This window comes from Canis lupus, chromosome 20, assembly GCF_011100685.1.
Source record: "Canis lupus familiaris isolate Mischka breed German Shepherd chromosome 20, alternate assembly UU_Cfam_GSD_1.0, whole genome shotgun sequence".
NCBI lineage: Eukaryota > Metazoa > Chordata > Mammalia > Carnivora > Canidae > Canis > Canis lupus.
Window position 1 is genome coordinate 2,803,948 of NC_049241.1, and position 27,655 is coordinate 2,831,602.

At 52.9% G+C, this 27,655-nt stretch overlaps 1 protein-coding gene and 1 long non-coding RNA gene across 3 annotated transcripts; one reads left to right on the plus strand and one right to left on the minus strand.

The window, feature by feature from the left end:
- Positions 1 to 10,692: 10,692 nt before the first annotated feature.
- Positions 10,693 to 13,092, minus strand: LOC111091356. 2 transcript variants are annotated; one of them, XR_005374528.1, is made up of 3 exons: positions 12,971 to 13,092; positions 11,352 to 11,489; positions 10,693 to 11,134 (listed from the first exon to the last, which is right to left on the minus strand). It is a non-coding gene; the product is annotated as an uncharacterized LOC111091356 (long non-coding RNA). The 2 variants fall into 2 exon arrangements; XR_005374529.1 differs by having other exon boundaries at positions 12,975 to 13,075.
- Positions 13,093 to 23,293: 10,201 nt separating this feature from the next.
- Positions 23,294 to 24,462, plus strand: H1-10 (H1.10 linker histone). The gene has a single exon (XM_038565483.1). It carries the CDS (start codon positions 23,391 to 23,393, stop codon positions 24,030 to 24,032), a length of 642 nt encoding a protein of 213 aa, XP_038421411.1. The 5' UTR covers positions 23,294 to 23,390; the 3' UTR covers positions 24,033 to 24,462.
- The last annotated feature ends 3,193 nt before the right edge of the window (positions 24,463 to 27,655 follow it).

The window sequence follows — 27,655 nt, forward strand, 5'->3', positions numbered from 1 at the left end:
TGCAATGGATAAATGGCTGTCGTTTCAGAAATTAAAATTCTTTTTTTTCTTTCTCTCCCCCTTCCCCCCAGCTCCACACTTCAAAACTCCCCTATTAGGTCAGCATCCTACTGATAAGAGGGAAAGGAAAATCCAAATCTGTCCTAGTGATTTTACCTTTGTTCTAGAAGGCGCTCCTTTCAGGGTTGTGGTATCCTTAGGTTAGCAAACCTTTTTCTCCTTTTCCCCACTGCCTCCCAGTACTGTCCACTCTTGATTAACCTGTTTCTTTGGTATGGAACCCTGACAGTCCTGCCCCTTCCCTAGGATCTGCCCCTGCATTGTAGCTTGCTTAACGGAGCACTTCCCCTTTTTCCAAAGGTCTACATTCTAGGGTGTGGGCCAAGTTCTTCTGTAAAGAGATGAACGTGATGCCAATAAAATGTAACAAGAACAAAGATCATCTGCCTTTGCCCTGTCTTTTTTCCTTCTTCTGGATCCTTGGCTCGGTAGAGCCCATGTTTCATAGTCCGTGCTTTATCAAGCCAAAGAATCCTCCATAACTGGGCACATGTGGTGCCTCTGAGGCAGAAAGGCTTGTCACATCCAGCCCTGCATGCAGTACCTGTCCCTGGTTTTTGGGTTTGTTTTTTTCTAATTACAAGTGATGGGGTATGGGGACTCTGAATGGAGAAAACACTGTCCTGTCCCTGTAGAGGAGCAACTGCAAACTGTTGGTTGCCTGTGGACCATGCACAGCCTATTGGATACAAGTGTAACTTAGCTTTTGTGTTGTTTTGTAGTCAGCATAGTTGCTAATACTTAGATATCACATGGTTCTGATTTTCTGATTATTCACAGGGAAAGATGATGTGGCAGCCGCAGGGCACTGTATTCCGATATTCTAGGTCACTAGCCAGAACTGAATATATGCCACCTAGCACCAAATGTATAAAATAGTAGTGTTTCAGTAGAGGGTTGGTAAAGGTTTTGCTTCTAGAAATGCCGACAATAACTAAACTCTTGGATTCTACTTTGCTCCACTTTTCTACATTTCCACTTCTCAGGCTCCTCAGTTGGTTCCTCTCCTCGTGCCTGCTAATGGCTCAATTTTCGTGTTACAAGTAGCATTTTTAGAAGCTCACAACTACAACTCCACCATGGCTAGTACTCCATGGCCTAGATCTTCTCCAGTTTATGGACCCTGTGTGATGCCCACGTATACAAACCAGACTCCTATTCCGTGATCAAGTTCTCTAGTCTTAACCTTAAATGTGACGTGGAAACGGATCTGGACCTCGGATCACAACCATCAGTCTGAAACTGATAATCATCCTGACATTGACTTTCCTCATTTTGAGATGACCACTTACACAAGAGGTAATGGCTGAAGGATGTCTGGGTGCCTGTCAGTTGAGAACCCTGACTCTTGATTTTGGCTCAGGTCATGATCTCGGGATCCTGGGACCAAGCTCCACATCAGACTCCTTGCTCACTGGGGAGTCTGCTTGAGATTCTTTCCCCTCTTCCTTCCCCCCACTCGTGCACACATATGCATGTGCTCGCTCTCTCAAATAAATAAAATCTTAAAAGGCGGAGCGGGGAGATGCCTGGGTAGGTCAGTGGTTGAGCATCTGCCTTTGACTCAGGTCGTGATCCCAGGGTCCTGGGATGGAGTCCTGTATCAGGCTCCCAATGGGGAGCCTGCTTCTCTTTCTGCCTGTGTCTCTGCCTCTGTGTATCTCATGAATAAATAAAATCTTTGAAAAAATAAGTTTAAAAAAAGAAGTAATGGCTGAGACTGAACTCTGTGTTCTATTTCCCATGTTCCCAATTAGATTCACCATAAACGTGCTTTTGAGAGAAACAAATAGTTTTGCTTCAACAAGCAGTGTAAGGATTTATTTTTGAGAAGAAAGTCTGGGATTGAGTTTGTTTTCATTAATACTTAGGATTCTTTTCAGTAATACTCCTTGGGTTCATATGAATTTGCTCTGCTTCCCAGTAAGAATGTGAATTGAGGGACACCTGGCTGGCTCATAGGATGTGGTCCTAGAATCCCTGCAGGGAGCCTGCTTCTCCCTCTGCCTATGTCTCTGCCTCTCATGAATAAATAAAATCTTTTTAAAATGTGAATTGAGATGAACGTGTGTTGCTGTTTCCATTCCTCTCAATTTTTTCTAACAGGAGTTACTTTTGAGAAGAATGGGAATGAACTTAAAGATTTTTATTTATTTGCAAGAGGAGGGTCAGAGGGAGAGGGAGAAGCAGGCTCCCCACTGAGCAGGGAGTCTGATGCAGGGCTCCATCCCAAGACCTCAGGGGCAAGTCATGGGCCGAAGGCAGAAGCTTAACCAACTAAGCCACCCAGATGCCCAGCACTAATATAGATTTATTTAAATAGTATGCCTTAGTTTGACCCAAACTCACTATCACAATATGAATGTGTATTGCTGTGCTTACTTGAAGTTTACTCCAACAATCTATAAGGAGTCTGAGGCTGGGTTTGTTGCAGTTAACAGGAATTCTTTTCCAAACACCTATTCAGATTGATTCTCATTCCTTCCACTTCTTGTTAAGAATGTGCCTTTGAGATGAATGTATGTTGTACTGCTTATTTTCATGTTAGTTAATACTAACCAGCAATAAGGTTTTGCCTTTAGGAAGAATGTCTGAGATTGAGGTTGTTTGAACTAAATAATGATGCTTTTCAATAGCACTAATTCAGTTCATGCCAATTCACTCTACATGAATGTGTGGAGCACACTTCTTGAGTCCATCTTGGTTTACACTAGTATGCAGTAGGAGTTTTGTAAATCAAATGATTGAGATGGAGAATGCTTACCTTAATTAGATGCCTTTAGTTGACTCAAACTCTCAGAGCTGGCTGTTGAGGTGAATCTATATTGCTGAGTTTCATTCTTGTCTCACTAATCCTGACACAGGCCCTGATGCTCAGCCAGACACACGCCAGAGACCCATGATTTTTCCCCCAGTCTGACCTTGAATGTGAGTTTGGCCTTGATATTGAACCCTTAACCTTCATTATGACTTTGATAATCTTCCTGTACCTCACATTGACCTTGACCATTCCCAGGCATGAAAGGACCTTGAAACTCATTCTGACCATGTCTCATCCTAATTTTAAATTGACCCTGTACCTTGCCTCAAACTGGATCTTTTCCATGAACCCAGCCTTGACCTGCCCTGGGTCAAGAATGGTATTCTGGCTATGAAATGATCTTGGACTTGATTTTATCATTGAAACTGCCCTTGATCCTAACCCTGATCCAGTCTTACCCTTTTAGATAATCATGTTTCTCTTGAATTCCCCCAATTTTGAGCTTAGCCTGAACTTGACCCTCAATATTATATTACTATTTATCACAACCTTGGAGTGAACTTGAATTTCAAAATCTTAGCCAAGATCATGGGCACCGGGGCAGCTCAGTGATTGAGCATCTGTCTGCCTTTGGTTCAGGGTGTGATCCCAGGGTCCTGGGATCGAGTCCCACATCGAGCTCCCTGCATGGAGCCTGCTTCTCCCTCTGCCTGTGTCTCTGCCTCTCTGTGTCTCATGAATAAATAAAAATCTTTTAAAAATAGGCAAGATCAATGTTGAACTTTAATTTAACTTAAAATTTGTTTGTTTGGTTTGGTTTGGTTTGGTTTGAGAAAGATACAGCATGGGGGGTTAGGGGCAGAGGGAGAAGCAGACCCCACAGAGCGGAGCCTGACACAGGAATCCTGGGATCATGACGTGAACCAAAGGCAGATGCTTAACCAACTGAGCCACCCAGGTGCCCCAAATTTGATCATCTTGAAGTGACCTTGAAATTGACCTTTATCCCGACCTTGATCACCCTGCCACCTCAAACTGAGTTGCTGACTTTAACCAGAACTTCTTGACCCTGATCTTGTCCTTCATACACTAATGATCCTGACCATTGATCCTGACTAATGATCCTGATCCCCTTGAAATGACAAATGACATTGTATTTACTTTGAAATTGACCTGGAACCTGACCTTGATCTAATGTTCTATATATAGGTCACCCTTTTAACTTGACCTTGACCTATCTTGTACACTGATAATCCTGATTTTAATCCTCCCTGAGCTTGGAATGACTATGAATTTGACCTCGAATTTGAAAGTGGTCCTGAACCAGGCCCTGATTTTGACTCATTTTCATCCTGACCATAATTCTTACAATATTCTATTCTCAGTTTTATCCTTGAAACTGTGACATTGCCTATGGTACTGAACCAAATACACTGATGATTTTCATGATCTTGAGCCTAAATCTGAAACACCCTGATTATTGTCCTGGCCATGTCGTTATCCTGAGTTTAATACTTAACCTTGAATCTGCTCATTGCGTCACTGATGATGGACCTGATTTTGAGCTGCCCTGAACTTAAAATTACTTTAATCCTGGCCCTTCACTTTATTCAGACCTTTGACCTGACCCTTACCCTGATGTAAACCAGCACTCAGACCATATCTTAGCCTAAATTTTTACTTGAACCTGATCTTGAACCTGACCTTAATTCTTGGGACTATTTATTAAGTGTTTTTATTTATTTTTATTATTTTTTTAAGTAACCTCTGCAGCCAGTGTGGGGCTTGAACACATGACCTTGAGATCAAGAGTCGCATGCTCTTCTGAGCCAGCCAGGTGCCCCTTTAGGGCTCTCTTCCTGACACCAACAACCTTCCTTATCTTGAGACACCCTGACTTTGAAGTGATTTTGAATTTTTCCTTGAATCTGACTCTGGTTCTGACCCTGATCATTATGATGACTATATCTTGCTTTCATACTGAACCTGACCTTGACCCTGCTCTAGATTCTCACTTTGACATTGACAGTCATTCTAACCCTTCTCAGCTTGACCTTCAAATAACATTGCCTTCATACTGATTGTGCCACTGTGCTGACAGGCCACTGTAACCTGGTACCTTATATCTTAACCATCGTTTGTACACAGACCATCATTCATACTTTAACCTATTGTGACCTTGAAATGATTGATAATTGGGTGTCTGGGTGGCTCAGTGGTTGAGCGTCTGCCTTTGGCTCAGGTTGTGATCCTGGGGTCCTGGGATCAAGTCCTGCATCGGGCTCTTCATGGTGAGCCTCCTCCCTCTGCCTGTGTCTCTGCCTCTCTCTGTGTCTCTCATGAATAAATAAAATCTTTATTTTAAAAAAAATGGTAATTATCCTAAAATTGACCATAACACTGACTCTGATCCTTATTCTCCTACCTTCATCCTGACAGATCATAATCTGATCTGCCACTCCTTGAACTTTATCACGAAGCGAACTCTGAATCTGACCGTGACGTGCCCTCCTAGAGGCCTTTTCCTGTGTCCCAAACTACTGTCACCTCACAGATCTCGTTTTCTTGACCCTTCTCTTGGATATGTCCTGTATTATTAGTTTACTAGGACTAATCTTAACAAAGACTGGGTGACAATTTTATTTTCTCACAATTTTGGAGGATAAAAGTTCAAGATCAAGGTGTCAGCAGAATTGGTTCCTCCTGGGGGCTGCTCTCCTTGACCTGTAGGTGGGCATCTTGTTTCTTCACACGATCTTCCCTCTGTGTGTCTGTGCCCTAATCTCTTCTTATGAAGACACCAGCCATACTGAGTGAGATATACCTGCATATATAACCTCATTTTAGGGACGCCTGGGTGGCTCAGCAGTTGAGTGTCTTCCTTTGGCCCAGGGCATGATCCTGGAGTCCCGGGATCAACTCCCACATCGGGCTCTCTGCATGGAGCCTGCCTGGGTCTTTGCCCCTCTCTCTCTCTCATAAATTAATTAATTAATTAATTCTTTAAAAAAAAAAACTCATTTTAACTTAATTACTTCTATAAAGAGCCATCTTCACATTCTGAGGTACTGGGAGTTAGGACTGCAACATATGAATTGGGGAGGGGACACAATTCAGCCCTGTAACAAATCCTGTCTACATATTACCTCCCGTGTCTGTCATTAACTTTTCACTTGTCTTCATTTCTTAAAGCTGGCTTCATGCCAGGTTTCCCCTTTCCTGACTTAAAACTTTGCTCTTTTCCTTAAAAACCTTGTAAGGTACGAAATACCCTCTATAAAGAGAAGGAAAAAAAAAAACAAACAGTTAAAACAGCCTAGTTGTGTATTAGGATTAGCTGGAGGGGGCCACCTGGGTGGTGGCTTAGTTAAGGATCTGACTCTTGGTTTTGGCTCGGATCTTGGTTTCACCATGATCTCATGGATCGTGATCATGAACCCCCCGTCAGGCTTTGTACTTAGCAGGACATCTTCAAGATTCTCTCCCTCTGTCCTTCCCCTTCACTTGTGTGTGTACTCTCTCTCGCTCCCTCTCCTTTCTCTAATCTTAAAAAAAAATCAGCTGAAGGCCTGGGCCCGACTCTATTTACTGAACTTTACAGTAAGCTTTTTTTTTGTTTTTTGTTTTTTTAAGATTTTAAGTAATCTCTACACCCAATGTGAGACTCAAACTCACAACCTAGAGATGGAGTCATTTGTTCTACCAACTGAGCCAGCCAGGCACCTCCAGGGTAGCGTTTTAAAGCCTCACCAGGTAATTCTAATGTGCAGCCAGAGTTGAAGTGGTGAAAGTTATTACCCTAAGTATTTTATGAGCTATAATTATGTGTAAGCCCGTTGCTGGTTCCTAAAGAGATAAGAGAATTTTTAGCCTTAAAAATGCAAGATTGCAAATGTGTGCTCTAGCCCTACATCCTAGACACACACTAAGTTGCAGTCTTGCCCACTAACTTTTGACTTTCCATTTTCCACGTTCCCTATGCACATCCAACCAATATCTAAACTGAAAGCTGCAAAAAATAAAAATAAAAATAGGGATCCCTGGGTGGCGCAGCGGTTTAGCGCCTGCCTTTGGCCCAGGGCGCGATCCTGGAGACCCGGGATCGAATCCCACGTCAGGCTCCCAGTGCATGGAGCCTGCTTCTCCCTCTGCCTATGTCTCTGCCTCTCTCTCTCTCTGTGTGACTATCATAAATAAATAAAAATTAAAAAATTAAATTAAAAAAAATGGGCAGAGGAGGTAAATAGACATTTTTCCAAAGATGGCTAATAGCTATATGAAAGAGTGCTCAACATCACTTATCATGAGGGAAATGCAAATCAAAACCACAATGAGAAATTACCTGTCAGAATGGCCAAATCAAAAAGCTGAGAAATAAGTGTTGGTAAGGATGTGGAGAAAAAGGAACCCTTGTGTACTGTGGGTGGGAATACAAACTGATGCAGCCACTGTGGAAAACAATACAGAGGTTCCTCAAAAAATTAAAAGCAGAACCACCTTATGATCCAGGAATTCCATTTCTGGGTATTTATCCAAGGGAAATGAAAATATAAGGTCAAAAGACATATGCACCCCAAAGTTCACTGCATTATTTATGATAACCAAGACATGGAGCAATCTAAGTGTCCATTGATGGATGAATGGATAGGATGTGGTGGTCTATGTGTGTGTGTACACAGCCATAAAAAGAGGGAAATTTTGCAATTTGTGTCAACATAGACCTTAAGGGCATAGTGCTAAGGGAAATAAGAAGTACCGTATGATCTCACATGTGAATCTAAAAAACAAAAAGTCATATAGAGAACTGATTGGTGGTTGCCAGAGGCAGGGGATGGGGAGTGAAGGAAATGAGTGATGGTGGTCAAGGGTACATACCAGTTATAAAAGAAGCCCATGATATAATTATAGAATGGTGACTGTAGTTAATAATACGTATTACATATTTGAAAGTTCTTAGTAAATCTTTTTTTTTCAGAGTAAATATTAAAAGTTTTCATAACAAGGAAAAAAATTTTAATTGTATTGATGGATGCTAACTAGATATACTGTGATCATTTTACAATATATACAAACATCAAACCATTTTGTGCACCTGAAATTGATATAGTGTTATGTCAGTCATATCACAAAACAATACAACATCAATTCATGATAAAAACAATAAACTAGGCAGCCCAGGGGCTCAGCGGTTTATTTATTTATTTATTTTTTAATTTTTATTTATTTATGATAGTCTCAGAGAGAGAGAGAGAGAGAGAGAGAGAGGCAGAGACACAGGCAGAGGGAGAAGCAGGCTCCATGCACCGGGAGCCTGCTTCTCCCTCTGCCTGTGTCTCTGCCTCTCTGTGTGTCTCATGAATAAATAAAATCTTAAAAAAAAAAAAAAATAGCAAGAGAAGGAAACTTTTTTTACATAAGAAGGGCCACATACGAAAACCCAACAACAAACATCATACTCGGGGTGAAAGCATTAAAGCTTTTTCCCTCAAATCAGGGAAGAAGACAAGGATATCCACTTTCATCACTTCCATTGAACATACTGTTGGGAGGTTCTATGCAGAACAATTATGCAAGTAAAAGACTACCACATTGGAAAGGAAGAAATAAAATATCTCTGTTTACAGATGAAACACTTTCTTAAAAAAAGATTTTATTTATTCATGAAAGACAGGCAGAGGGAGAAGCAGGCTCCCTGCAGGGAGCCCAATGCAGGACTTGATCCCAGGATCCCCGGATCATGATCTGAGCCAAAGGAAGATGTTCAACCACTGAGCCACCCAGGTGTCCCCAACACACTCTTATATACAGAAAACCCTGAAGGATACGCACACAGTGTTAGCAGTAGCAAACTATTCAGTAACACTGCAAATTACAAAGTCAATACACAAAAATCTGTTGGATTTCTATACACTAACCGTGAACAATTCAAAAAGTAAATTTAAGAAAATAATTCCAGGGACACCTGGGTGGCTCAGCAGTTAAAGTGCCTGCCTTTAGCCCAGGCGTGATCCTGGAGTCCTGGGATGGAGTCCCACGTCAGGCTCCTTGCATGGAGCCTGCTTCTCCCTCTGCCTATGTCTCTGCCTCTCTGTCTCTCATGAATAAATAAATAAAATATTTTTTAAAAAACTGATAGAAATTAAAGATATAAATAAATGGAAAGACATCCCATCTTCATAGATTGGAAGGCTTAATATTAAGGAACAGTACTACCCAAAACTATACAGATTCAATGCAGTCTTTATCAAAATTTCATCATGTTGTTTTTTTTGTTTTTTGTTTTTTTTTTTTTGTAGCAACAGAAAAACCTGTCAGGTTTTTCACCCTGGGTGGCTCAGTCAAGTGTCTGACTCTTGATTTCAGCTCAGGTCATGATCTCAGGATGGTAAAACCCACCCCTGTGTCAGGGGATCTGAAGCCTGCTTAAAATTCTCTCTCCCTCTTTCTCTGCCCCTCCCACTCCCTCTTTAAAAAAAAAAAAAAAAAAAAACACTACTGTAGGCAATCTCTCTTTTGCTCTCCTGCCTGCTGCAATGTGTTCAATAAACTTCTGTCTCCTTAAAACAAAATAACAAAACTAGTATAATAAAAACAGTGTAGTACTGGCACGATAACAGACATACAGACTAATGGAAGAGAATTGAGAGTCCAGAAATGAACCATTGTTGGGGTGCCTGGCTGGCTCAGTCAAGTAGAGCACTCAACTCTGGATCTCAGGGTTGTGAGTTCAAGCCCCGTGTTGAGCGTGGAGTCTACTAAAAGGGGGAAAAAAGACCTCTTACATGTATGGTTAATTTTCAACAATGATGACAAGATGATTGAGTGAGGAAAGGACAGGTTTCTCAACAAATCATGTTGGGAAAACTGAATAGCCACATGCAAAGGAAAGAAGTTGGCTTACCTAACACCATATACACAAATCAAAATGGATCAAAGAACAATAGCTAAACCTACAAAACTCTTAGAAGAAAACATAGGGGGACACTTCATGGCAGTGGCTTTGGCGATGATTTCTTGGATATGACAACAAAATAGGTAAACCTGACTTCATCAAAATCAAAAACTTTAGTAAATCATATCTGATAAGGGATTAATAGAGTATATATAAAATCCTACAACTCAATAAGTGTTCACAATGATATGGAGAAGCTGGAACCCTTGTGCATGATGGAGGGAATATAAAATGGTGCAGCTACTGTGGAAAGTAGTCACTCTTCAAAGAGTTAACGTAGATGGGATGCCTGGGTGGCTCAGTGGTTAAGCCTCTGCCTTTGGCTCAGGGTGTGGTCCTAGTCCTGGAATCAAGTCCCACATTGGACTCCCCATAGGGAGTCCCTCTTCTCTCCCTCTCCCTGTGTCTCTGCCTCTGTGTGTATGTGTCTCTCATGAATAAATAAGTAAAATCTTTAAAATATATATATAATCCAAGTGCCCATCAGCACCATGAATGGATAAACATGTGGTATATATGACTGTGTGTATATGTATACATATGTGTATATATGTAACATATATGTATACATGGCTGGTATTCTAACTATACCAATTTTTATAAACACACATATATGTAGTGGGACACTATTCAGCCATTAAAAGGAATAAAATTCCAAATCCTGCTATGACATAGATGCACCCTGAAAACATTATGCTAAGCAAAATAAGCCTACATACAGGGATACCTAATGTAGGATTCCACTTATATGAAGTGCCTAGAAGAGAAAAGTCTGAGAGACTGAAAGTAGAAGTTAGGGACAGGGGGAATGGAGAGTTAATATTTAGTTGGTACAGTTTCTATTTGGAATGATGGAAACATTCTGGAAATAGTGATGATGGTTGCACAATATTGTGAATATACTTAATGCATTGAGCTGTGAATTTTGTTTCATACATTTTATTTAAAAAATGATACCAATGATGAAAAAAGGTCAAAGCCAATTAGTACCTAAAGTCCATGAACCTGTAACTAGGGCTTAGCCTCACAGAAACCCCAGCTGCCTCCATATCTGGTTGAAAACTTCTCCATCCTCTGTATGTCTCCCCAAAACAGACACCTCTTTGGAATCAGCCCTCCCAGCTGCAAAGGAGGTTGTGAGCACCCAACATCATACAGGATGCAAGACCAAAGGATATAACCTCCACTCTCAGCCCAGGTTGAGAACTATTGAGTTCTGAGTTCTGCAGCCTTCTGATTGCAGCTCCCTTGTAGGAACAGAGGGTGAGCTTTTTGCAGTGTTGGGGAGGAGTGAGGAGGGAGGATTTCTTTGGCCATGATGCTTGAAGAGAAGCTGTGGGCCACACCTGCCAGCTTTGCTCCTGTTAGGACATATAAGCAGAAGGGAAAAGAGAATGCTTGTCGGGCACCCTTACCCCCCTGTGAAATGATCCAGGAAAATGCAGTGACATCCCCTCTTCCCGCCCCCCATCCCAGGTCCCAGGCTTCCCTTTTACCCAGCTTCAGATTGCTCTCTACTTTTGGGAGTGGATCCCCTCCCCACAGCCATTCTGGAAGCGGGGATGCCCAGAAGCTTACCTCTTTGACCACTGGGAGCCCCTGGAGCTCTCATCTCCTTGGGTTGAGCTGCAGAGCTTAACCTCCCAAGGCAGTATTTACACATGTTTCAAGACAGTTGTTCTCCCCCCCTGGTGATGCTTGGACTTGACTGGAGAGCTAGAAGTAGGGAAGGAGTGGGAGTCATTGTATTCTGACATCCCTGGCCCCGTAAGATGACAGGTTGGCAAGAGACTAGTATTAGTGGGCAGGCACAGAGGTTTATTTCTATTCTTGCTTTGTGTGCTTCTGTGTAGGCAATGAAAAATAAATCTTTTCCTTTCTTAATCAAGGACTGAAACCTGCAGAACTGCTCTTCACATATTGTATGCACATGAACATGGTCCCTGGAGGAAGTTGTGACTATCCCACTGCTTTGGGAAGCCACACCTGGACAGGAAGGAGGCAAGGACTCCCCTAGAACAATGTGGTCCCTGAATTGATCGCTGGTGTGCCTGAGTGGGTGCTGGGTTACCGACAAAGGCAGGTTGCTAATTAGCACTTATAAGCCAGCCAGAAAGGGGCCCAAGAATTCGTCGCAGGTATCTTTTTTTTTTTTTTACGATTTTATTTACTTATTCATGAGGGGGGGGGGGTAGGCAGAGACACAGGCAGAGGGAGAAGCAGGCTCCATGCTGGGAGCCCGATGCGAGACTCGATCCCGGGACTCCAGGATCAGGCCCTGGGCCGAAGATGGCGCTAAACCGCTGAGCCACCCGGGGCTGCCCCGTTGCAGATTTTTAAACCTTAGTTTAGGCATCTCAGGGCTGGGTGCGCGAGCCAGGCACTGAGACGGGCAGAGTATGGTGTTCTGCGTCTGATCATGTCTCCGGTAGTTTTTGGTCAGGGAAGTCTGGGAAGCACTGGTCCCCAGGGTCCAGTGTCAGCACAGGGACTGGCGGCATGGATCCTAAAGACGGAGAGCCAGCAGGTGCTTATTGCACAGGCCTTGAAGGCAGCATCAGGAATAGAGCCTTTATCCAGTGGTCAGTGGGGATCAGTGAAAAGGTCATTCTGGAAGCTGGTGCTGCATTAAGTTCACCGCGCCACCCGAGACACCCGAGAAGTCAGCGTTCAGGTCAGCCTGCCCCAGTATGTGTATTTTTAACCCATGAGTTTCTCTGCTGGGACTCGAGACATGTAAAAATCTATTCTGGGGGTCTTCCAAGATCAGCAGCTGGTCTCCTTGTCAGGCTTAGATGTGGCCTAGCCTGAAGCGGAGGAGACCACAAGTGAGCGCTAGAGTATTCTTCCAGCCTCCCAGTTCAAGATCAAAGACGGCGTCAGCTTTGCAAAGCTTCTGGGATAGCCTGGCTAAGATTGGTTGCGGACTAGCAGTGCCCAAGGCAGCAGTGGCTTCCCCGGGGAGGGAAGTCCCCGACCCAGCAGCCTCAGAGCCTCCGTCACTGCAGCCGCCCAGGGGATCTGTACCCAGGGCACAAGCTCTGCCCCAGGGGAACCTTAGCGACGTTTCCGGGGAACCTGGCTGCAGCAAAGCTCTAATGCAGGTCGAAACTCCCTAGATTATTAAAAAAAAAAAAAAAAAAAAGAAACTCCCTAGACTTTGGGTCAGTTCCCTTCCCAAGCCCGCCGATCCTCACCGACCCTAAGAACCGCCCTGCCAGAGTAAGAAGCTACCGCCTGACTCCTCGGAGGCGACTGGGGGGCACAGGCCCGCGGAGCGCAGGCGCAGGCGCAGGCGCAGGCGCGGGACGCCGCTGGGAGGCGGCGCGGGAAGCGCGCTGGTTTCCGTGGAGACGGGGGCGGGGCCGAGCGCCGCAGCGCTGACGCCGGGGGCGGGGCGCGCGCCCAACGCTTAACGGCCGCGCGGAGAAGCCGACGGGGCTCGGGCGTCTCTGACGACGGGGGGAGCCGGCGGCGGGGCGGCTGCGGGAGGGAAGGAAAGGCGCCCCCCAGTGCCAGGGCCCCCGAGACCTGAGGGGCTGGGAGGGGGCGGCGCTGGCCGAGGCAGGCGGGCAGGCGCCGGGAGCGCGGGAACAGGCCTCCGCCGCGTCCGGGCACCTCTTGGTGCTGCCCCCAGAGGCCGGCGCCGGGGCCCGGCCTCGGTCCTCGCCGCCCGCAGCGACGCCGCCCCCCTCCTCCCTGCGCGGGGGAGCCGGGGTGCCCCTCGGGGTTCCTGCGGTCACGGGGTCGGCGAGGGGCGAGATGCTGGCCTAGCCTCGCCCTTAACCCCGGGCTCCGCACACGCCCGGTTTGACACTTGGGGCAGGAAGGACCAGGCCAGACCTCCGTACGCCACGAGGGCCCTTTTTATTTCATTTATTCAAATGTTTATTGAGCATCTACTGTGTGCCAGGTGCGATGGAGTCCGTGATCGCCCAGACAAGCTGGCCTGAGGGTGGCGCAGAAAACTAGGGTTATCAGTGCAAAAGCTCCCAAGTGGTGATAAGTGCTACCGAAGAAAAACATGGAAACGTGATTTGTGAAAGACGCGGGGGCGGGGGCTCGGGGAAGTGGTGAAGCAGGGAACCCCACTGCAGATGGGGTGTTTAGGGAGGGCTTCCCTGGGGACACTACACCTGATCGGCACAGAGGGAGGAAGACTGTGAAAGTCTGCGAAGAGAGGGAACAGCAGCACGAAGGCCCCGTGGTGGCGGGCGGCTCGCGGTCCGGGGCAGGGACGGCGAAGGGAGCCGGGGTGGGGACCGGAGGAAGACCGCGGGGCGCAGGCCACACCCGGCCTTGGGGCTGGGGGAGACCCCTGGATCTTACTCTAAGTGTGATGGGAAGCAGGGTGTGGGCAGGACCCGATGGAGGATTTGGGGAAACCTGGCCCCTGTGAAGACCTGGCACCAGGAGCCCCACTTGGAGGCTTTCTCAACTGGACAGGAGATGGAGGCGGGTCGGGTGGGGCAAGAGTACTGGACTGGGAATTAGACTTGGAGTATATCCAGATGGCCCCCGCGGGCCCTGCCTCTTCTCTGGACCTCAGCTGCTTCATGCAAAACGAGGCAAGGGCAGGGCAGGTGGGACAACAGGACAGGGCTAAGGGTCCTCCCTTTGGATCCCTTGCCCATCCCAAAGCATTCCTCAAAGGCCACCTCTTTCAGGAGAGATTACCTGAAGAGGGGGGACACATTTTCTGAGAGCTATTTGTCAGGCTCCAGGTTAGGTGTTGGTTTGATTGGGATTTTTTTTCCCATCCCCATATATATCTCTGAACCTGAGTAGGGCCAGAGGTTAGACTCATTTCTAGATTCTCATCATTCGATGCTACACAAGACAGACAAGGTCTTGGAGGTAGGGGAACAGATAGGAAGGAAGCAAATGAAAGCCCACATAGCTAGAGGAATCTTATGAGAAAAGGAATCAGGATGGCAGGATTGAGGGAGTTCGTGTGGGGGGCAGGCCCCAGGGTGTCACTGCCCAATGGGACCCCATGAGTCTGCTCAGGGTGTGCCCCACAGAGAGGGAGCCCAAAGGGAGGGCAGGATCGCCAGGAGATAAAGTCGAAGAGGTCAGCAGGGTCTGGAGGCTGCAGGACATGGGGGCAGGTCCACTCAAGGACAGCAAAGAGCTCAGGTTCGCCTTCTCAAAGCTGCCCTGGCTGCCTCTAAGGGGAGGAAGAGCTGGATTGAACATGGGGGAGGAGAAGGCCGCGGCAGGGCCAACTGGCAGGTGACTGTCCAGAGTGGCCCATCTTTGTGACCAGCCACCCAGTGCGGCCATCACGTCCCGCTCTTCAAGCCCCTCAGATAATGGCCGTTAGGGAGCAGTCTGGCTTGAGGTCTCACCTCCACCTCATTGCAGCAGGAAACTTCCAGAGCATTTGTTAACCAGTTCTTGACCAGTTCAGGATCCTCAAACTGGACGAGCAAGTAACAGAAATAAAATTCTCTGGGCCTTGCAAAGATTACAGGCTTTCTGCCAGACTTTTCAAAGGTGCTGCAATCCTGTGGGGTCCCTTGGCTGCTCTGTTAGGAGGCCTAGTAGGCTCAGTGCACACTTTTTGAGTTGTGACACATGTAGGGACAGTACTGTGACAGGAAGCACAAGCCTCATGGCCAGAACTAAGATTTGAATCCCACCCATCTCATTCATTCAACAAATATTCATTGAGGGCCTACTATGTGCCAGACCCTATGCAGCAGTGAGTTAGACAAAGTCCCTGCTCTTGTGGGGACTCCAGGCAGCGGACAGGATAATCTCAGCAAAGTAGAGAGACTGCCTGAGAGCAGGAGGGGCTACTTGCAATGGGGTAAACAGCAAATGCTTTGCCATCTTTTCCTGGCCAGTATCATTGGGGACATTACCCAACCTCCCTGAAGCCTCAGTTTCCTCATCTGGACAATGGAGGTAGAAATACACCCACCCCACCCCCACCCCCCTGCCCTGGAATGTTCAATTCCTGGCCAGCGTGATACTTGAGCAGGGGCCAGGCTGCTCTCCCACCCATTAGGGCTTTCAGTTCTTCCCCAGGAAGAGGGTGTCCACAAACTGAGACTGCTTGTAAGAGAGGGAGATAAAGCCAAGATTCCCTTGTCTGCACCTCAGAACAGGGATCGTGATGCAGCGGCGGCCAAAGCAGGCGTGTGCTTGATGGCACAGGAGGGGGAAGGAGGTGGTTTCTCCGTCTGTCAGGTTTTGTCCTGGTTGTCTGGAGCCCCCTCCCAGAATGGTCTTTCCATCCTGCCGTCCCAGCTCCTTGGGCCTCACATGGAGGCTTCTGGAGAAGAGATGTCAAGTCCTACCGCAGGTCGGAGGCTGGCCTTGTCCACCTCAGGAAGCCAAGCCTACCCCCAGAGCCGCACTTCCCAAAGGGGCAGAAGCAAGGTCCAGCCCAGCGGGGCCATGCTCCCCCTCGGAGGGGGTGGGAGGCCCAACACTGGGCCTGGACACCCCTGCATCCCTGGAGAGGACGCCCCCTGAAGGCTTCCGCCTGGGAGCTACCCTCCTCTCCTCCCAGGCCTTGCCTCCCAAACGCGACTGGCCCGGCTCCTCCGAGCTTCTCTCCACGGTCCCCACCCAAGGGCGGGGCCTGGAGAAGCCATTTCCCAGCTTCCACGGCTCAGTCCCTCCTCCTAACCCTCAGCCCTCGAGCAAGCTCCCAGCACCTGCACCCCGCCCTTTTCCAAGCCCCGGGACCCCAGGGCGGGGGAGTCAGGGCTCTGGGGAGCCGCAGGGCCCAAGGCGGCCAGGCAGGCAGACGGGCGGCTTCGGCCTGCGACGGGACGAGGAACGGATGTGAAGTTAGACGCGCCGGCAGAGGGCGGGCGCCGCGGGGATGCCAGGGCCGGAGGGGGACGCCAGCGCCCGAAATGGGGGCCCAGGGGAGGCGCACATTCACAAGCCGGGGCTGCCAAACAGGAAAAGAAAACCAAATCCCGAGGCTGAGTGCCCCGCGCCACCCGCCCCGTGGTGGCACCGGTGCAAGGAAACGGGCCCCAGGTGGGGCCACGGGGCACGGCAGGAGGAAACGGGGCGGGGATGAAGAGGGGGTCCGGGGCAGGGCTTGCTCGGAGGACGGCCAGGCCATGGCCACCAGGAGTTCACTCTCTGACAGAGAAACCGCTTACAGACGAATCTCCTAGATCTTTCGGGCTAGCGAAGAAAGGGTAGCCACGGGGCACGGCAACAGCGCTGCACGCCCATCCCCGGGGCCGCTTGGGTAACCTCGGCACCGGGCGGGCGGCGGCGGCGGCGGCGCCGCGGAGGAGCGAGCTGCGCCCGCAGGAGCCCCGGCCCGGCCCGAGCGCCCCCGGACACCGGCGGGGAGTGGGGCCGGGGCTTTGTTTCCACTTCGCATCCTTCTACACCGGGGGGGCTTAGACCACGAATAACTTTACTGAGAAGAATCTCGAGTGGGCTTTTGAAGAAATGAGGCAAACGAAGGCGTGGGCAAGAGCAGCGCGCTCTGCTGCAGGGCCCGCCAGCGGGGCCCACTCCCGGCCCGGCCCCAGCCCTCGCAGCCCCGGGAGGACCGGCAGAGAGGGCGGAGGCTCAGGGCCGCGCGGCTTCAAACTCCGACCATCCTCCGCTCTCCGCCCTTTTGTGGGCCTCCTCTCTAGGTTGAGGATTCTCACTGGGCACTCCAGGTCCCCCGGTGCCTGGGGTGGAACCCTGCCCTGAGGCTCCACGCAGACGTGTGCACGTGGGCCTGCCGTCCCTCGGCCTTAATGCAGTTCCGAAAGAACAAGGCGCTTCACGCTGAGCGCCCCCCACAAAGGTCTGGTTTCTTCCCCCAGGGGCGCTCCTTACCTCCATTCGCAAGACAATCGCATCGGAGCCCTCCGCCGGCTGGGTTTGCTGGTGCCCTAAGCCTGGGCCGCCTGCGGTTAGGAACCCGCCCCTGGCCTGCCCCATTCTCCCGGCAGAGTTGGGGCCCAGCTCCTCCTTCCGGACCCTCCCAGGCTGGAGGGCCCAGCCAGCTACCTCCAAGTGAGGCCTCCGGGAACTCTAAGCTCTCTCCGTCCACATGTTTCGCACCCTTTCAGCCTCTGCATCGACTTGTCCACTCCTTTGATCTCAGGCCGCTCTGCCAGGGTTCTTCAGACCCTCCGTCCCCTCAGAGCCCACTGCACAGCCACAGGGGGCCGCGGGCCAGGGCCCCTAAGAACGTCCCCATTCGGGGCTTCACAATACACATTTGCATCTTAAAGGCAACCTTCCCCAAGGTCTTGCCTGGTGAATTTCCCTTTGTCTCCCCTTAAATGCTGAAAAATACTTAATGCCTCTCTATTTACATTTTAAATCCCAAATTGGGCCCCATCACCCTCCCTCCCGGTCCAGGCCTAAGGTGAAGCCAACCTCTCGGTTTAAAACACATTTTGGGGAGACACTCTTGGCCCTCCACTGTTACCCTCAGCAGTTAAAAGCCAACGGGGCCTCCCTGGTGAGGGGCCCTCAGCAGCAGGGCCTCTGAACCCGGTCCCTGAGGCTGGTGACACCCACCCAGGCCTTCTGAAACCCTCCCATGCAGAGGGGCCTCCGCTTGAGCTCTAGAACGGATATCCTCTCTACAGGTAACCCCGAGGCCGGCAGAGGCAGAGGAGCCCACCCAGAGTCTAGGGTTCTACATCCTAGTCCCAGACTTGCCACCGGGCCAGGCCGACTCCTCTGTTTCGTGTCTCATCCTCCAGGAAGGTTGTATTCTTGTGGGTCTTCCCTTCTCTTGACATGTCCTCTGTTCAGAAGTCCAGGCTCAGGCTGCCAGAGCTGGAGGGCGCGGCACACATCCACCCCCTTTTCACAAACTGGGACACTTAAGGGCAGAGTAGTGTAGGAGGAACGGAGGGCCACACGTGGAGTTTGTGGGAGTGCTAGGGTCCAAGCACAGCTGGGAGCTCCTGTAACTCCCAGCCCACCTTCCTGTTGCAGGAGCAGGCAAACCTGTCCTGGCTCCACGTAGCAGGCGGCAGTGAGCAGGGGCAGCAGCCAGGCAGGGTGTGCCCAGGGCTGGGGTCCAGCGGGGAGCAAGGCCCACCCAATGCTCTTCTTACCAAGCACCCGGTACACATGTAAACAGACCAAAGACGGTGGGATGATGAGGATAGTGGGCAGCCCGGGGGGCTCAGCAGTTTAACGCCGCCTTCGGCCCAGGGCCTGATCCTGGAGATCCGGGTTGGAGTCCCGTGATCGAGTCCCGGGACGGGCTCCCTGCATGGGGCCTGCTTCTCCCTCTGCCTGTGTCTCTGCCTCTCTCTCTCTCTCTCTCTCTGTCTCTCATGAAAAAAAAAATCTTAAAAAAAAAGAAATGATGATGATAGTAAGTGCTATGAAGGAAATCAAGTAGGGCGCTGTGATTACAGGAACTCTGGGAGGTATGCAGCCTGGCTGGCTAGGCGGCTACGTGGGGAGGCTCTCAAGGATGGAGATGGGAATAAGTGTAGTCAGCCGCACAGCAGGTGCAAAGACCCTGAGGCGGGAACGCCCTGGGTCTGTGTGAGGAAAGAAATGGCCAGTGGGGCTGAGAGCAGACTCATCCTAAGTCTGATGACAGCCACCGGAGGCCCTTCCGCAGAGGTGAGATGCAGATCAGAGTTCTGTGTTAGCTGCTCCATCTGCTGCTGCGTGCCTGCAGTGTGCCAGGGCCTGGCAAGCCGAGAGGGGACAGGTGGAGACGGGGTGGGGCTCGGGGAGGATGTTTGCGGATAGATGTGACAGGAATCTGTAGGTTGAATGAGAGGGTAGAGGGAAAAAATGGGGACAAGTCTGTGCTTTGGGTGGAACTGCCCTAGAAACCTTGGGGAGGAGCAGGTTTGCGAGAGAAAAAAGTTCTGTTTTAGCCATCACCCGAGAGATGTGTTTGGACATCCAGGTGGAGTTGGGGGCAAGCAGCTGGCTGCCAGTCTGTCGGTCAGAAGAGAGACAGAAATGAGGGTTGACATTAATGGGTGTCATCAGTATATGGATGGTGTTTGGAGCCCCAGGACTGGAGGACGCTCCTAGGGAGAGAGGACCCACATGCCCACCCTGATTCTGCCTTCAGCTTAGCTCCCAAGACTAGCCTGGTGCTGGGGGGATGAGGGAAGGGGGTCACCCCTTCTAGGCCCTGGCCACTTCCAGATTTTATCATTTTTCATTGGTTACTTGAGGCCTTCCCCACCTACGTTTCCTGGGAGGGGTGCCAGGAGGCTGCTGGGGAGTGTGGGATTTGAGAAGCATCCCTGAAGACTGGCAGGACCCCAGGCCTAGAATCCTGGCTAACTGGACAAAGCCACTGTCCTCTGTCCTCCAAGCCTGTTTTCCTCATCTGTTTAATGAGGCCAGTGGAATGAAACCACTTGGTCTCTGCCAGTTCCCAAGGCCCTGGAATCAGTCTCCCAGAGCTTGGTCCACAGGCCCATAGGCAGAAACCCCTCCCCCCCACAAAAGCACCTGCTCCACCAGCAGGCCAAGGAGCCCAAGCCACACTGCCCTGCCTGCATGTGTCCACTCCCTCCACTGATTCCTTCTCCCCTCCAATCACCACCAGGCCTCCCCCAGGGCTAGAGAACCTTCCCGCTGCCCCACAATGGCCACACTCCCCAAACTGAACAGGTGCTGGGAGTCTGGCTCATCCACAGGGTCACGTGATGGTTTCAGGCCCCATTATTTCTGCCCCCACCCAGGGTAAATCTTCAGATTTTTTTAAGGGAAAGCTGAAATCTGGACACGTTTTTATCTGAAATCACTTGAATTTTCAATCCTATTTGTTTGTTTCATTTCATTTTTGTTTTTAAAACACTGGGCAAAAACAGGCAGATTCTAGCCAGAGGGTCTTGGAAGCTGCAAGCCTGCCAGGCTCTCCAGCTCTGCTGAACCTGTCCACTCTGCTGATTCATCTATCCACTTTCTGAATGGGCTGCATTGTGACAGACCAGCCCTTCTTTCTTGAAACTCTCTCCTCCTTAGCTTCCGAGACACCAGCCACACCTGGTTCCCTCCTTACTTTCTGACGTTCCTCCTCTGCCTCCCACAGAGCAACCTTCCCTTTCCTACCATTTCCACATCCTCCTCTTCCCTGCACCATGACCCCAGGGAGACACACCTGACCCAGCCTCCTGCTGAACCAGCTCCAGATTCACATTTCCAGCGACCTTCTCTCCGGGATGGCTGGACCAATATCAGTCTGAGGGTGCCCTTGCTCCCATGCAGGGGTTCCATCAGGGACATCACCATCTGCTATTGCTCTGACCTTTCTGAGACCAAGCTCAAGTCTCCCTCCACCCCCCCACCCCCCCCCACCCCCCTGCCAGTCACCTGGCTGCCTGCCCTCCAGCTAGGTCCTTGGGCCAGCTCTCTTCCTGGTGTTCCTGCCCCAGCTCCAAGCACCCTGGTCCACTGCAGCAGGGCGGCCATACCCACCTCCCTGCCAGGTCCTCTGCTCAGTCTCGGATGGCTTCTGTTCCTGGACAGAACCTCCTCCGCCGCTGCAGCAGCTCCATCTTACTACTTCTCTTTCACTGCACTACATCCTCTGTGTAGCCCTGCATGCACACACTTGCATTTCCAGAACCTGTGGTTTTCTCCGCAAGACCTTTCAGCTCCCCAGGGCCGCCCCCAGGGTTCAGCCAGCAGGACTTCCAGGAACCCACCCCAATCTCTGCTAGGAGATTCCTGATGGTCTTTTCTCACCTTGCGGGAGGTCTCAGGCCTGCAAGGTTTTCCATGGCTCAAGGTCCACTTAGGGTCCTTCCTGGGAGAGAGGCTTGGCCTTCTTTGCAGGGACCTGAGCTTATCTTTCCTCTCCTATGGGCTGTACTCACTGCGGGGGAGCTGAAGACCTCCCCTGCCTCCAGGCCACTGGCTCCTCTCCCGGCCAAAAAATCTCCACCCCCCGTCTCACTGGTTCCTAGCCTCAATTTCCTCCTCTTCTGGGTCTTATTCACTAGCTTGTCGGAGGGCAGATGGGGTCTGTGCCTGCTTTGGAAAAAGGGTGCCCACTGACAGGGACCTCTTGGGGTGGAAGGCCCAGAACATCTCCCCTCCCCCTCCCCCCCTTCTCGGACTTCACGGCCTCCACCTCTCTCCACCCCGGAACTCCAATTTTCTACCGTCCCGTCCCATCCACTCTTCCATGCTCGGCCTAAAATCACTTACCCCGAAGGAATCAGCTCTCCCCCCGGGGTGTCTCCCCATGGATCCAGCTTCCCCAAGTAGAGGCATCTTTCACTTCGTGAAATGCCTTCCGGCGCCTCCAGGGCACCAGTCACGCTGGATCCCGCCCGTATCAGAGCCTCCAGACTTGCACAAGCCCCCGCGGGGGACTTCGCCTGGTACCAGGAGAGAGGGAGCTGGGAAAGCAGTCTCCAGGCCCGGCTCGCAATCGCCCTCCCCTCCCGCGAGGGGGAGGGGTGCGGCCCAGCACCTCCCCTCCCCCCATCACGTCGGAGAACTCCTTGGGGGGTCGCAGCCTGACACTCAACCGGCTCCACCGTGGAACCGCCATTTGGCTTTGGGGCGAACGGTGGCGGCCACTTGCGCACCACAAAATGGGGCATTTGGAGCATCGGCGCCAGTTGGGTGGGGGTGGGGGGAGGTTAGGGAATGTCCGCAGGGAGACACCCGCAGTGGCCCCCACGTCCTCCCGGGCCGTGCTCAGGCCCCTTGGCATAGCAGGACCGCGGGCGCGCAGTCGGAGGGCGCCTCCAGCCGCCGGCCCCTCGGACTCGGGTGGAGACCCCCCTCGAAGATGTCCTAGCACACTTCACATTGCCCCAGCCGACCACGTGAGGGCGTGCCCTGTGTTAGTTCGGACAAATTAAAGCTCGTCCTGCGGGCAGGCCAGGGCCCCCCAGACCGCGCTCAGGGCACGGGAGGCCGTGGCGCACTCTTGGCCGCCGGCCGCAAAGCTCCGGGCCGCGTGGCCTCCCCCGGAGCCCGCGCTATTCGCCCCTAAACCGGGTGCCCCCCTCCACTCGCGCTCCCGCAGCATAGGGTGCGCCCCTCCGTTCCCCTTTGCCGAGCCCTTCCCGGGCGCAGGCCGCCTCTCCGCTGCGCCGCGGGCTCGGGCCCTGTCCGGGGCGCTCGGCCGTGGGCTCGGGGGCGCCCGGGAGGCGCGGGCCGGGAAGCCAGCGGCCGAGGAAGGGGCTCCAAGAAGCACAAGTTGGCGCTGGCTCCAGACCAGGCTGTTGTTGTTCTCAACGTGGTCCGCCACGGAGCTATAAAAGCGGAGCGCAGCGCCCTCCTCGCCAGAGCGCAGCGCGCACGCCCAGCGAGCTCCGGCAGCGGCTTCCGCGGCGCCCCCCGGCCGACCTGCCCCCGCTCCGGCCGGCTCCCGGCTCCGACCCCCTCCGCCCCGGCTCTCTCCGCTCCGGTTCCGGCTCCGGCTTCGGCTTCGGCTCCGGCCCCGGCCCCGGCTCCGGCCCCGGCTCCGGCCCCGGCCCCGGGACCCCCGCTCCGGCCGGCTCGGCCCCCGCCCCAGCCCTGCCGCCCGGCCCCAGGCCCGGCCGCGGCCGCTCCCGCCTGGAGCCGCCGCGCGCCCCCAGTCCCCCGGCGCCCCCTCGGCCCCTCGCCTTCCTCTTCCCGGCGCGGCCCCCGGGCTTTCGCGCCCCGCCCGCCACCAACCCGCTCGCCACCATGTCCGTGGAGCTCGAGGAGGCCCTGCCGCTGACGACCGCCGAGGGGGCGGCCAAGAAGGCGGCCAAGGCCGGCGGCTCGGCGGCACTGTCCCCGTCCAAGAAGAAAAAGAACAACAAGAAGAAGAACCAGCCGGGCAAGTACAGCCAGCTGGTGGTGGAGACCATCCGCAGGCTGGGGGAGCGCAACGGCTCGTCGCTGGCCAAGATCTACACGGAGGCCAAGAAGGTGGCGTGGTTCGACCAGCAGAACGGGCGCACCTACCTCAAGTACTCCATCAAGGCGCTGGTGCAGAACGACACGCTCCTGCAGGTGAAGGGCACCGGCGCCAACGGCTCGTTCAAGCTCAACCGCAAGAAGCTGGAGGGCGGCAGCGAGCGGCGCGGAGCCACGGCGGCCGCCACCGCCCCGGCGCCCGCCGCGCACAAGGCCAAGAAGGCGGCCCCGGGCCCACCCGGCCCCCGGCGCGCGGACAAGAAGCCGCCCAAGGGCCCGAAGGCCGAGAAGCGCTCGCACAAGAAGGGCGCCGCCTCCAAGAAGGACAAAGGCAGCAAGGCTAAGAAGGCGGCGGCCGCCGCGGGCAAGAAGGTGAAGAAGGCGGCCAAGCCCAGCGTCCCCAAGGTGCCCAAGGGCCGCAAGTGAGCGCGCCGACGCTCGGTTTTCTACCCAAGTGTATGTAGGTTTTGTACGGATGCCGCCGCCCCTCCTCTGAGCCGCCGGAGGGCCCCGGGCCCGCGCTCCATCCCCTCCCCGCCCCTCCCCCGCCGCCCTAGCGGTGGTTTTTTTTTTTTTTTTCCTTGTTGTTTTTCCTTTAGATTTTTGAAACGGCCTGGCGACGCCACTATTGGCTCTCGCCCTTGGCAACGGCCGTCGTCATGGTTACCGGCCCCTCGGCGCCAATGGCCGCGACCGCGCCTGCCCGGCCCGGTCCGGGTACTCTGGGGGACCTTTCCCACTCCCCACCCTCCGCCTTTGGGTGCGCGACACACAATCGCTCGGGGCGCGGCCCGCGCGGCCTTCCCTTCATCCCGCCGGCCTTTTTGGGGCACAATAAATTGTTTAAACCTTTGAACCGCTCTCATTTCCTTCCGAGTGGAGTAGGGATGGGCGCGGTCGGCGCGCGCTGGGGGTCGGATGGTGGGGCCCCAGGGCCCTGGGCGCCCGGGATGTGCGCGAGTGGGCCTGGAGCCCGGAGTGCTCCGTCGGGGGCGGTAACTGCAGGGGGCTGGGGCCGACCGGCTGATCCTGGAGGGACCCTCGAGGGACGGATCCCCTGGGAACGGAGGTGGAGACATGTTGAAGACCCGCGGGTCCGGGGCTGGGGGAGGGGGGACGGGGCAGCCCTGGCTCTTCCGGGTTTGCCGGCCTGGGCCCCTCAACACGTACAAGGTCACACCAGGCTAGGCATTTGCACAGGTTAGTTCTTCTGAACTCACGGAGACTGTGCTGATGCAACAGGATATTGGAAATGAGGCCTCGGGCTCTGGCTCACTGAGTACGACCCTAGGTGTGGCTTGAGTCAGGTGCTGATCCTCCGCTCACTGGCTGCTCCGGGGTGTACATGGTCGAGGGTTATTGGACAAGTTGGAAGGATGACCCTCCTGCCCTGAGACACCCTGGCGTCCAGTACATGTAATGGTTGTATTTAAGACCAAGTGAGCCCTTGACAGATGCTCCCATGAGGACAACCCTGCAAAAGGAAGGCTCTGGGGCAGTGGGAAGCTAGGGAATGTTCCAGAAGAGTGGGTATGTGCATGTACCAAGCTAGGTAAGCCTGGGCTGGGGGTAGGTGACAGACGGAGATGATCTCTGGGTTAGAGACTATGGGTGGGGGAAGGGGAAAGAGCATCAACTAGAAAAGCCCCTCTGGCTTGCTGGTGTCCCTGACCCTGGCCTGGCAGCCACTAGCCTCCCCCAGCACAGATGGTGGGGTCACAGGGCAAAGCTTCAGGCACTCACCACCCTGCAGATCCTTCCACACAGGGCAAGTGGCCAATCCACGGGCTCTTTCAGTTTAAAAGTCTTGCTGGGTCCCCCAGCTGCCTCCTGTCTCTGGGAGCTGCTTCCCGCCCTGGGCTGGCTGTGAGGGGGGCACAGTGGCGGGCGGGACAGCGCAGGTGCCTGCCCTGCTGGAGCCTCCCTGCCAGTGGAGAAGTCCTATACGGTCCCTCGGCACATCATTGCTCTCTAGGCAGGAGGTTTGAGAACAAGATGAAACACCCCTCTCCCCCCCACCCCGGCAGTACAGACACCTGTGTCTGATGGCAGCAGGGGGCAGGGCCCCCACTCCTAGTTTTCTAGGACCCAAACCACTCTACCCTCAGGCCATGTGGCTCTGGGGATGGGACTCGCCAGGCCAGGGATGGTCATGTGACTGGAGACCTGACCAATGAGTGTTCCGTTGTCCCCTTTGCCACAACCATTGGGTCAGAAATAGGTTCTTGACCCCAGTGAGTTCAGTGAGAGTCAATCCTGGGACTCTTCCCAGAGCTGTAGACAAAGAGGTGCTCTCTCCCCCAGGTGGGGATGTGGGGCCAGAATTGCAGCCATCTTTGTCAATATACTGTGAGAGCCCATCTGAAAAAGGAGCCAAGACAGAAAGTTGGAACCACAAAATGGAGAAACAGATACTTGAGGACGTTAACAGAGCTTCTGGATCCAGCCATGCCTGAAGCTGGTGTGAACCTGCCTCCTGAGCTGCTACTTTGCTTTTTATGTCAGCTCACTTGAATTGGTTTTGTCATTTGCAATCTGGTCTCACTCTGTTGACTCACTTTACCCTCCCATGCTCCCAATGGACCTTGTCATTCCTTTAAATTGTTCTTCTGAAAGGACTGCCCCAGTGTCCCACTGTCCACCCACAGGCCCCTGCCCTCCTCTCTTCTCGGGGTGCTCCCTAGGCCCTTCAGCTGGCCCTTCTGTGTGGGTCCTACATCTCTGCCCTACACCCCAAGGAGAAGAATGGATGGCTGTGACCTGCTCCATATGGAGACTTAGTGTATACCAGGCACTCTAAGGAAGGCTGCATGGGCCGTCCTTCAGCCTTGGGACAGCCCCAGCAAAGACGGGGTTCAAAAGCTTGTCTTGCTAGTCTGGTGCTGAGACTGGAAGGCTGTATTTTCTGCCCTGACCCCACACTCCACTCCTACACAGGGCTGGGGAGCCCTGGACCCACCGTTGGCCTACTGTGTCTCTTAGACCTCACTTCCAGGAGCCCCGTGAGGCTCTGGAGAAGGGCTTCCTGTGCTGGGGGGGGGGGCAGTGACCCCAGTGCCATGAGGAAGCAAAGGACCACATGTATTTGCTTGTCTGTAAAATAGGGGCTTAGCAATGGCCCCAGCCTCCTCTCTGTACTCCCTGACCAGGACGGGGGGGGGACTTGGGCAGGAATAGGTCTCTGGAGGCCTAAGTCAGCATCCTGGGTCTGGTCCACCATGGCTTTTGGTCCAGGCAAGCTTCTTGTTCCCACGCCTCCACTTCCTTATCTCTAAATGGAGCCAGGAAAGATTTCTTTTACTCACCCATCAGCTAAGCTGGGAGAGGGTGGACACACCTCCAGTCAGGGGCTCCAGCTTTTCCAGCCTCCAGCCCTCATCCCCAGTGTAGCCACTCTCCTGTGCCCCTGCCTCCCGCCTCTGGTGGGGCTGGAACCTGTGTCCCTGCAAACCTCCTCAGCACAGAATCAGATGGGGTTGGGGGGCTCAAGCACTCAGCACAAGCTCAAGCTTGCCATCCCTCTGTCCCAGGCATCAGACCTTGGGTCATATAGCCAGAGGGCCCTTTAGCCATTTCGGCAGCTCCATTTGTCAGAGGCAGCAGAGAGGCCCTGGGTCTTTCTACAGCGAGCACTACTGAGGCCACTGGCACTTGCACAGTGGGGCATTGATCCTTACAGAGGTACTGGGGGAACAGGAGGGCTCTATGGCCCAGTCCACAGGTACTCATCAGCACACACTGGCTGAACAGAGGCAGCGATGGGGACCCATCAGACCTGCTTCCTGTTCTTGGGGAGGATGCACAGGAGGACAGACAAGCCAGCAGCTTTAGGGTAGGGACCGTCCAGGCTGGAGCACCAGCACAGGCCCCCAGGATGGCCAACACTCCTGAGCCTGGAGAATGGCGAAGATGGCACGTAGACTGACCAGGCACGAGGCAGGAAGAGTCAGCAGGGCTTCAGGTTCCCCTCTGAGAGTTCAGTGGAGCAGCAGAACCACAGGGGAAGTGGCACATACACACACCTGGCCCCTGGCTGCACACTTGAGGGG

Coding starts and splice junctions, on each gene's coding strand:
- H1-10 (XM_038565483.1), top strand. CDS start 23,391: ATGTCCGTGGAGCTCGAGGAGGCCCTGCCGCTGACGACCGCCGAGGGG.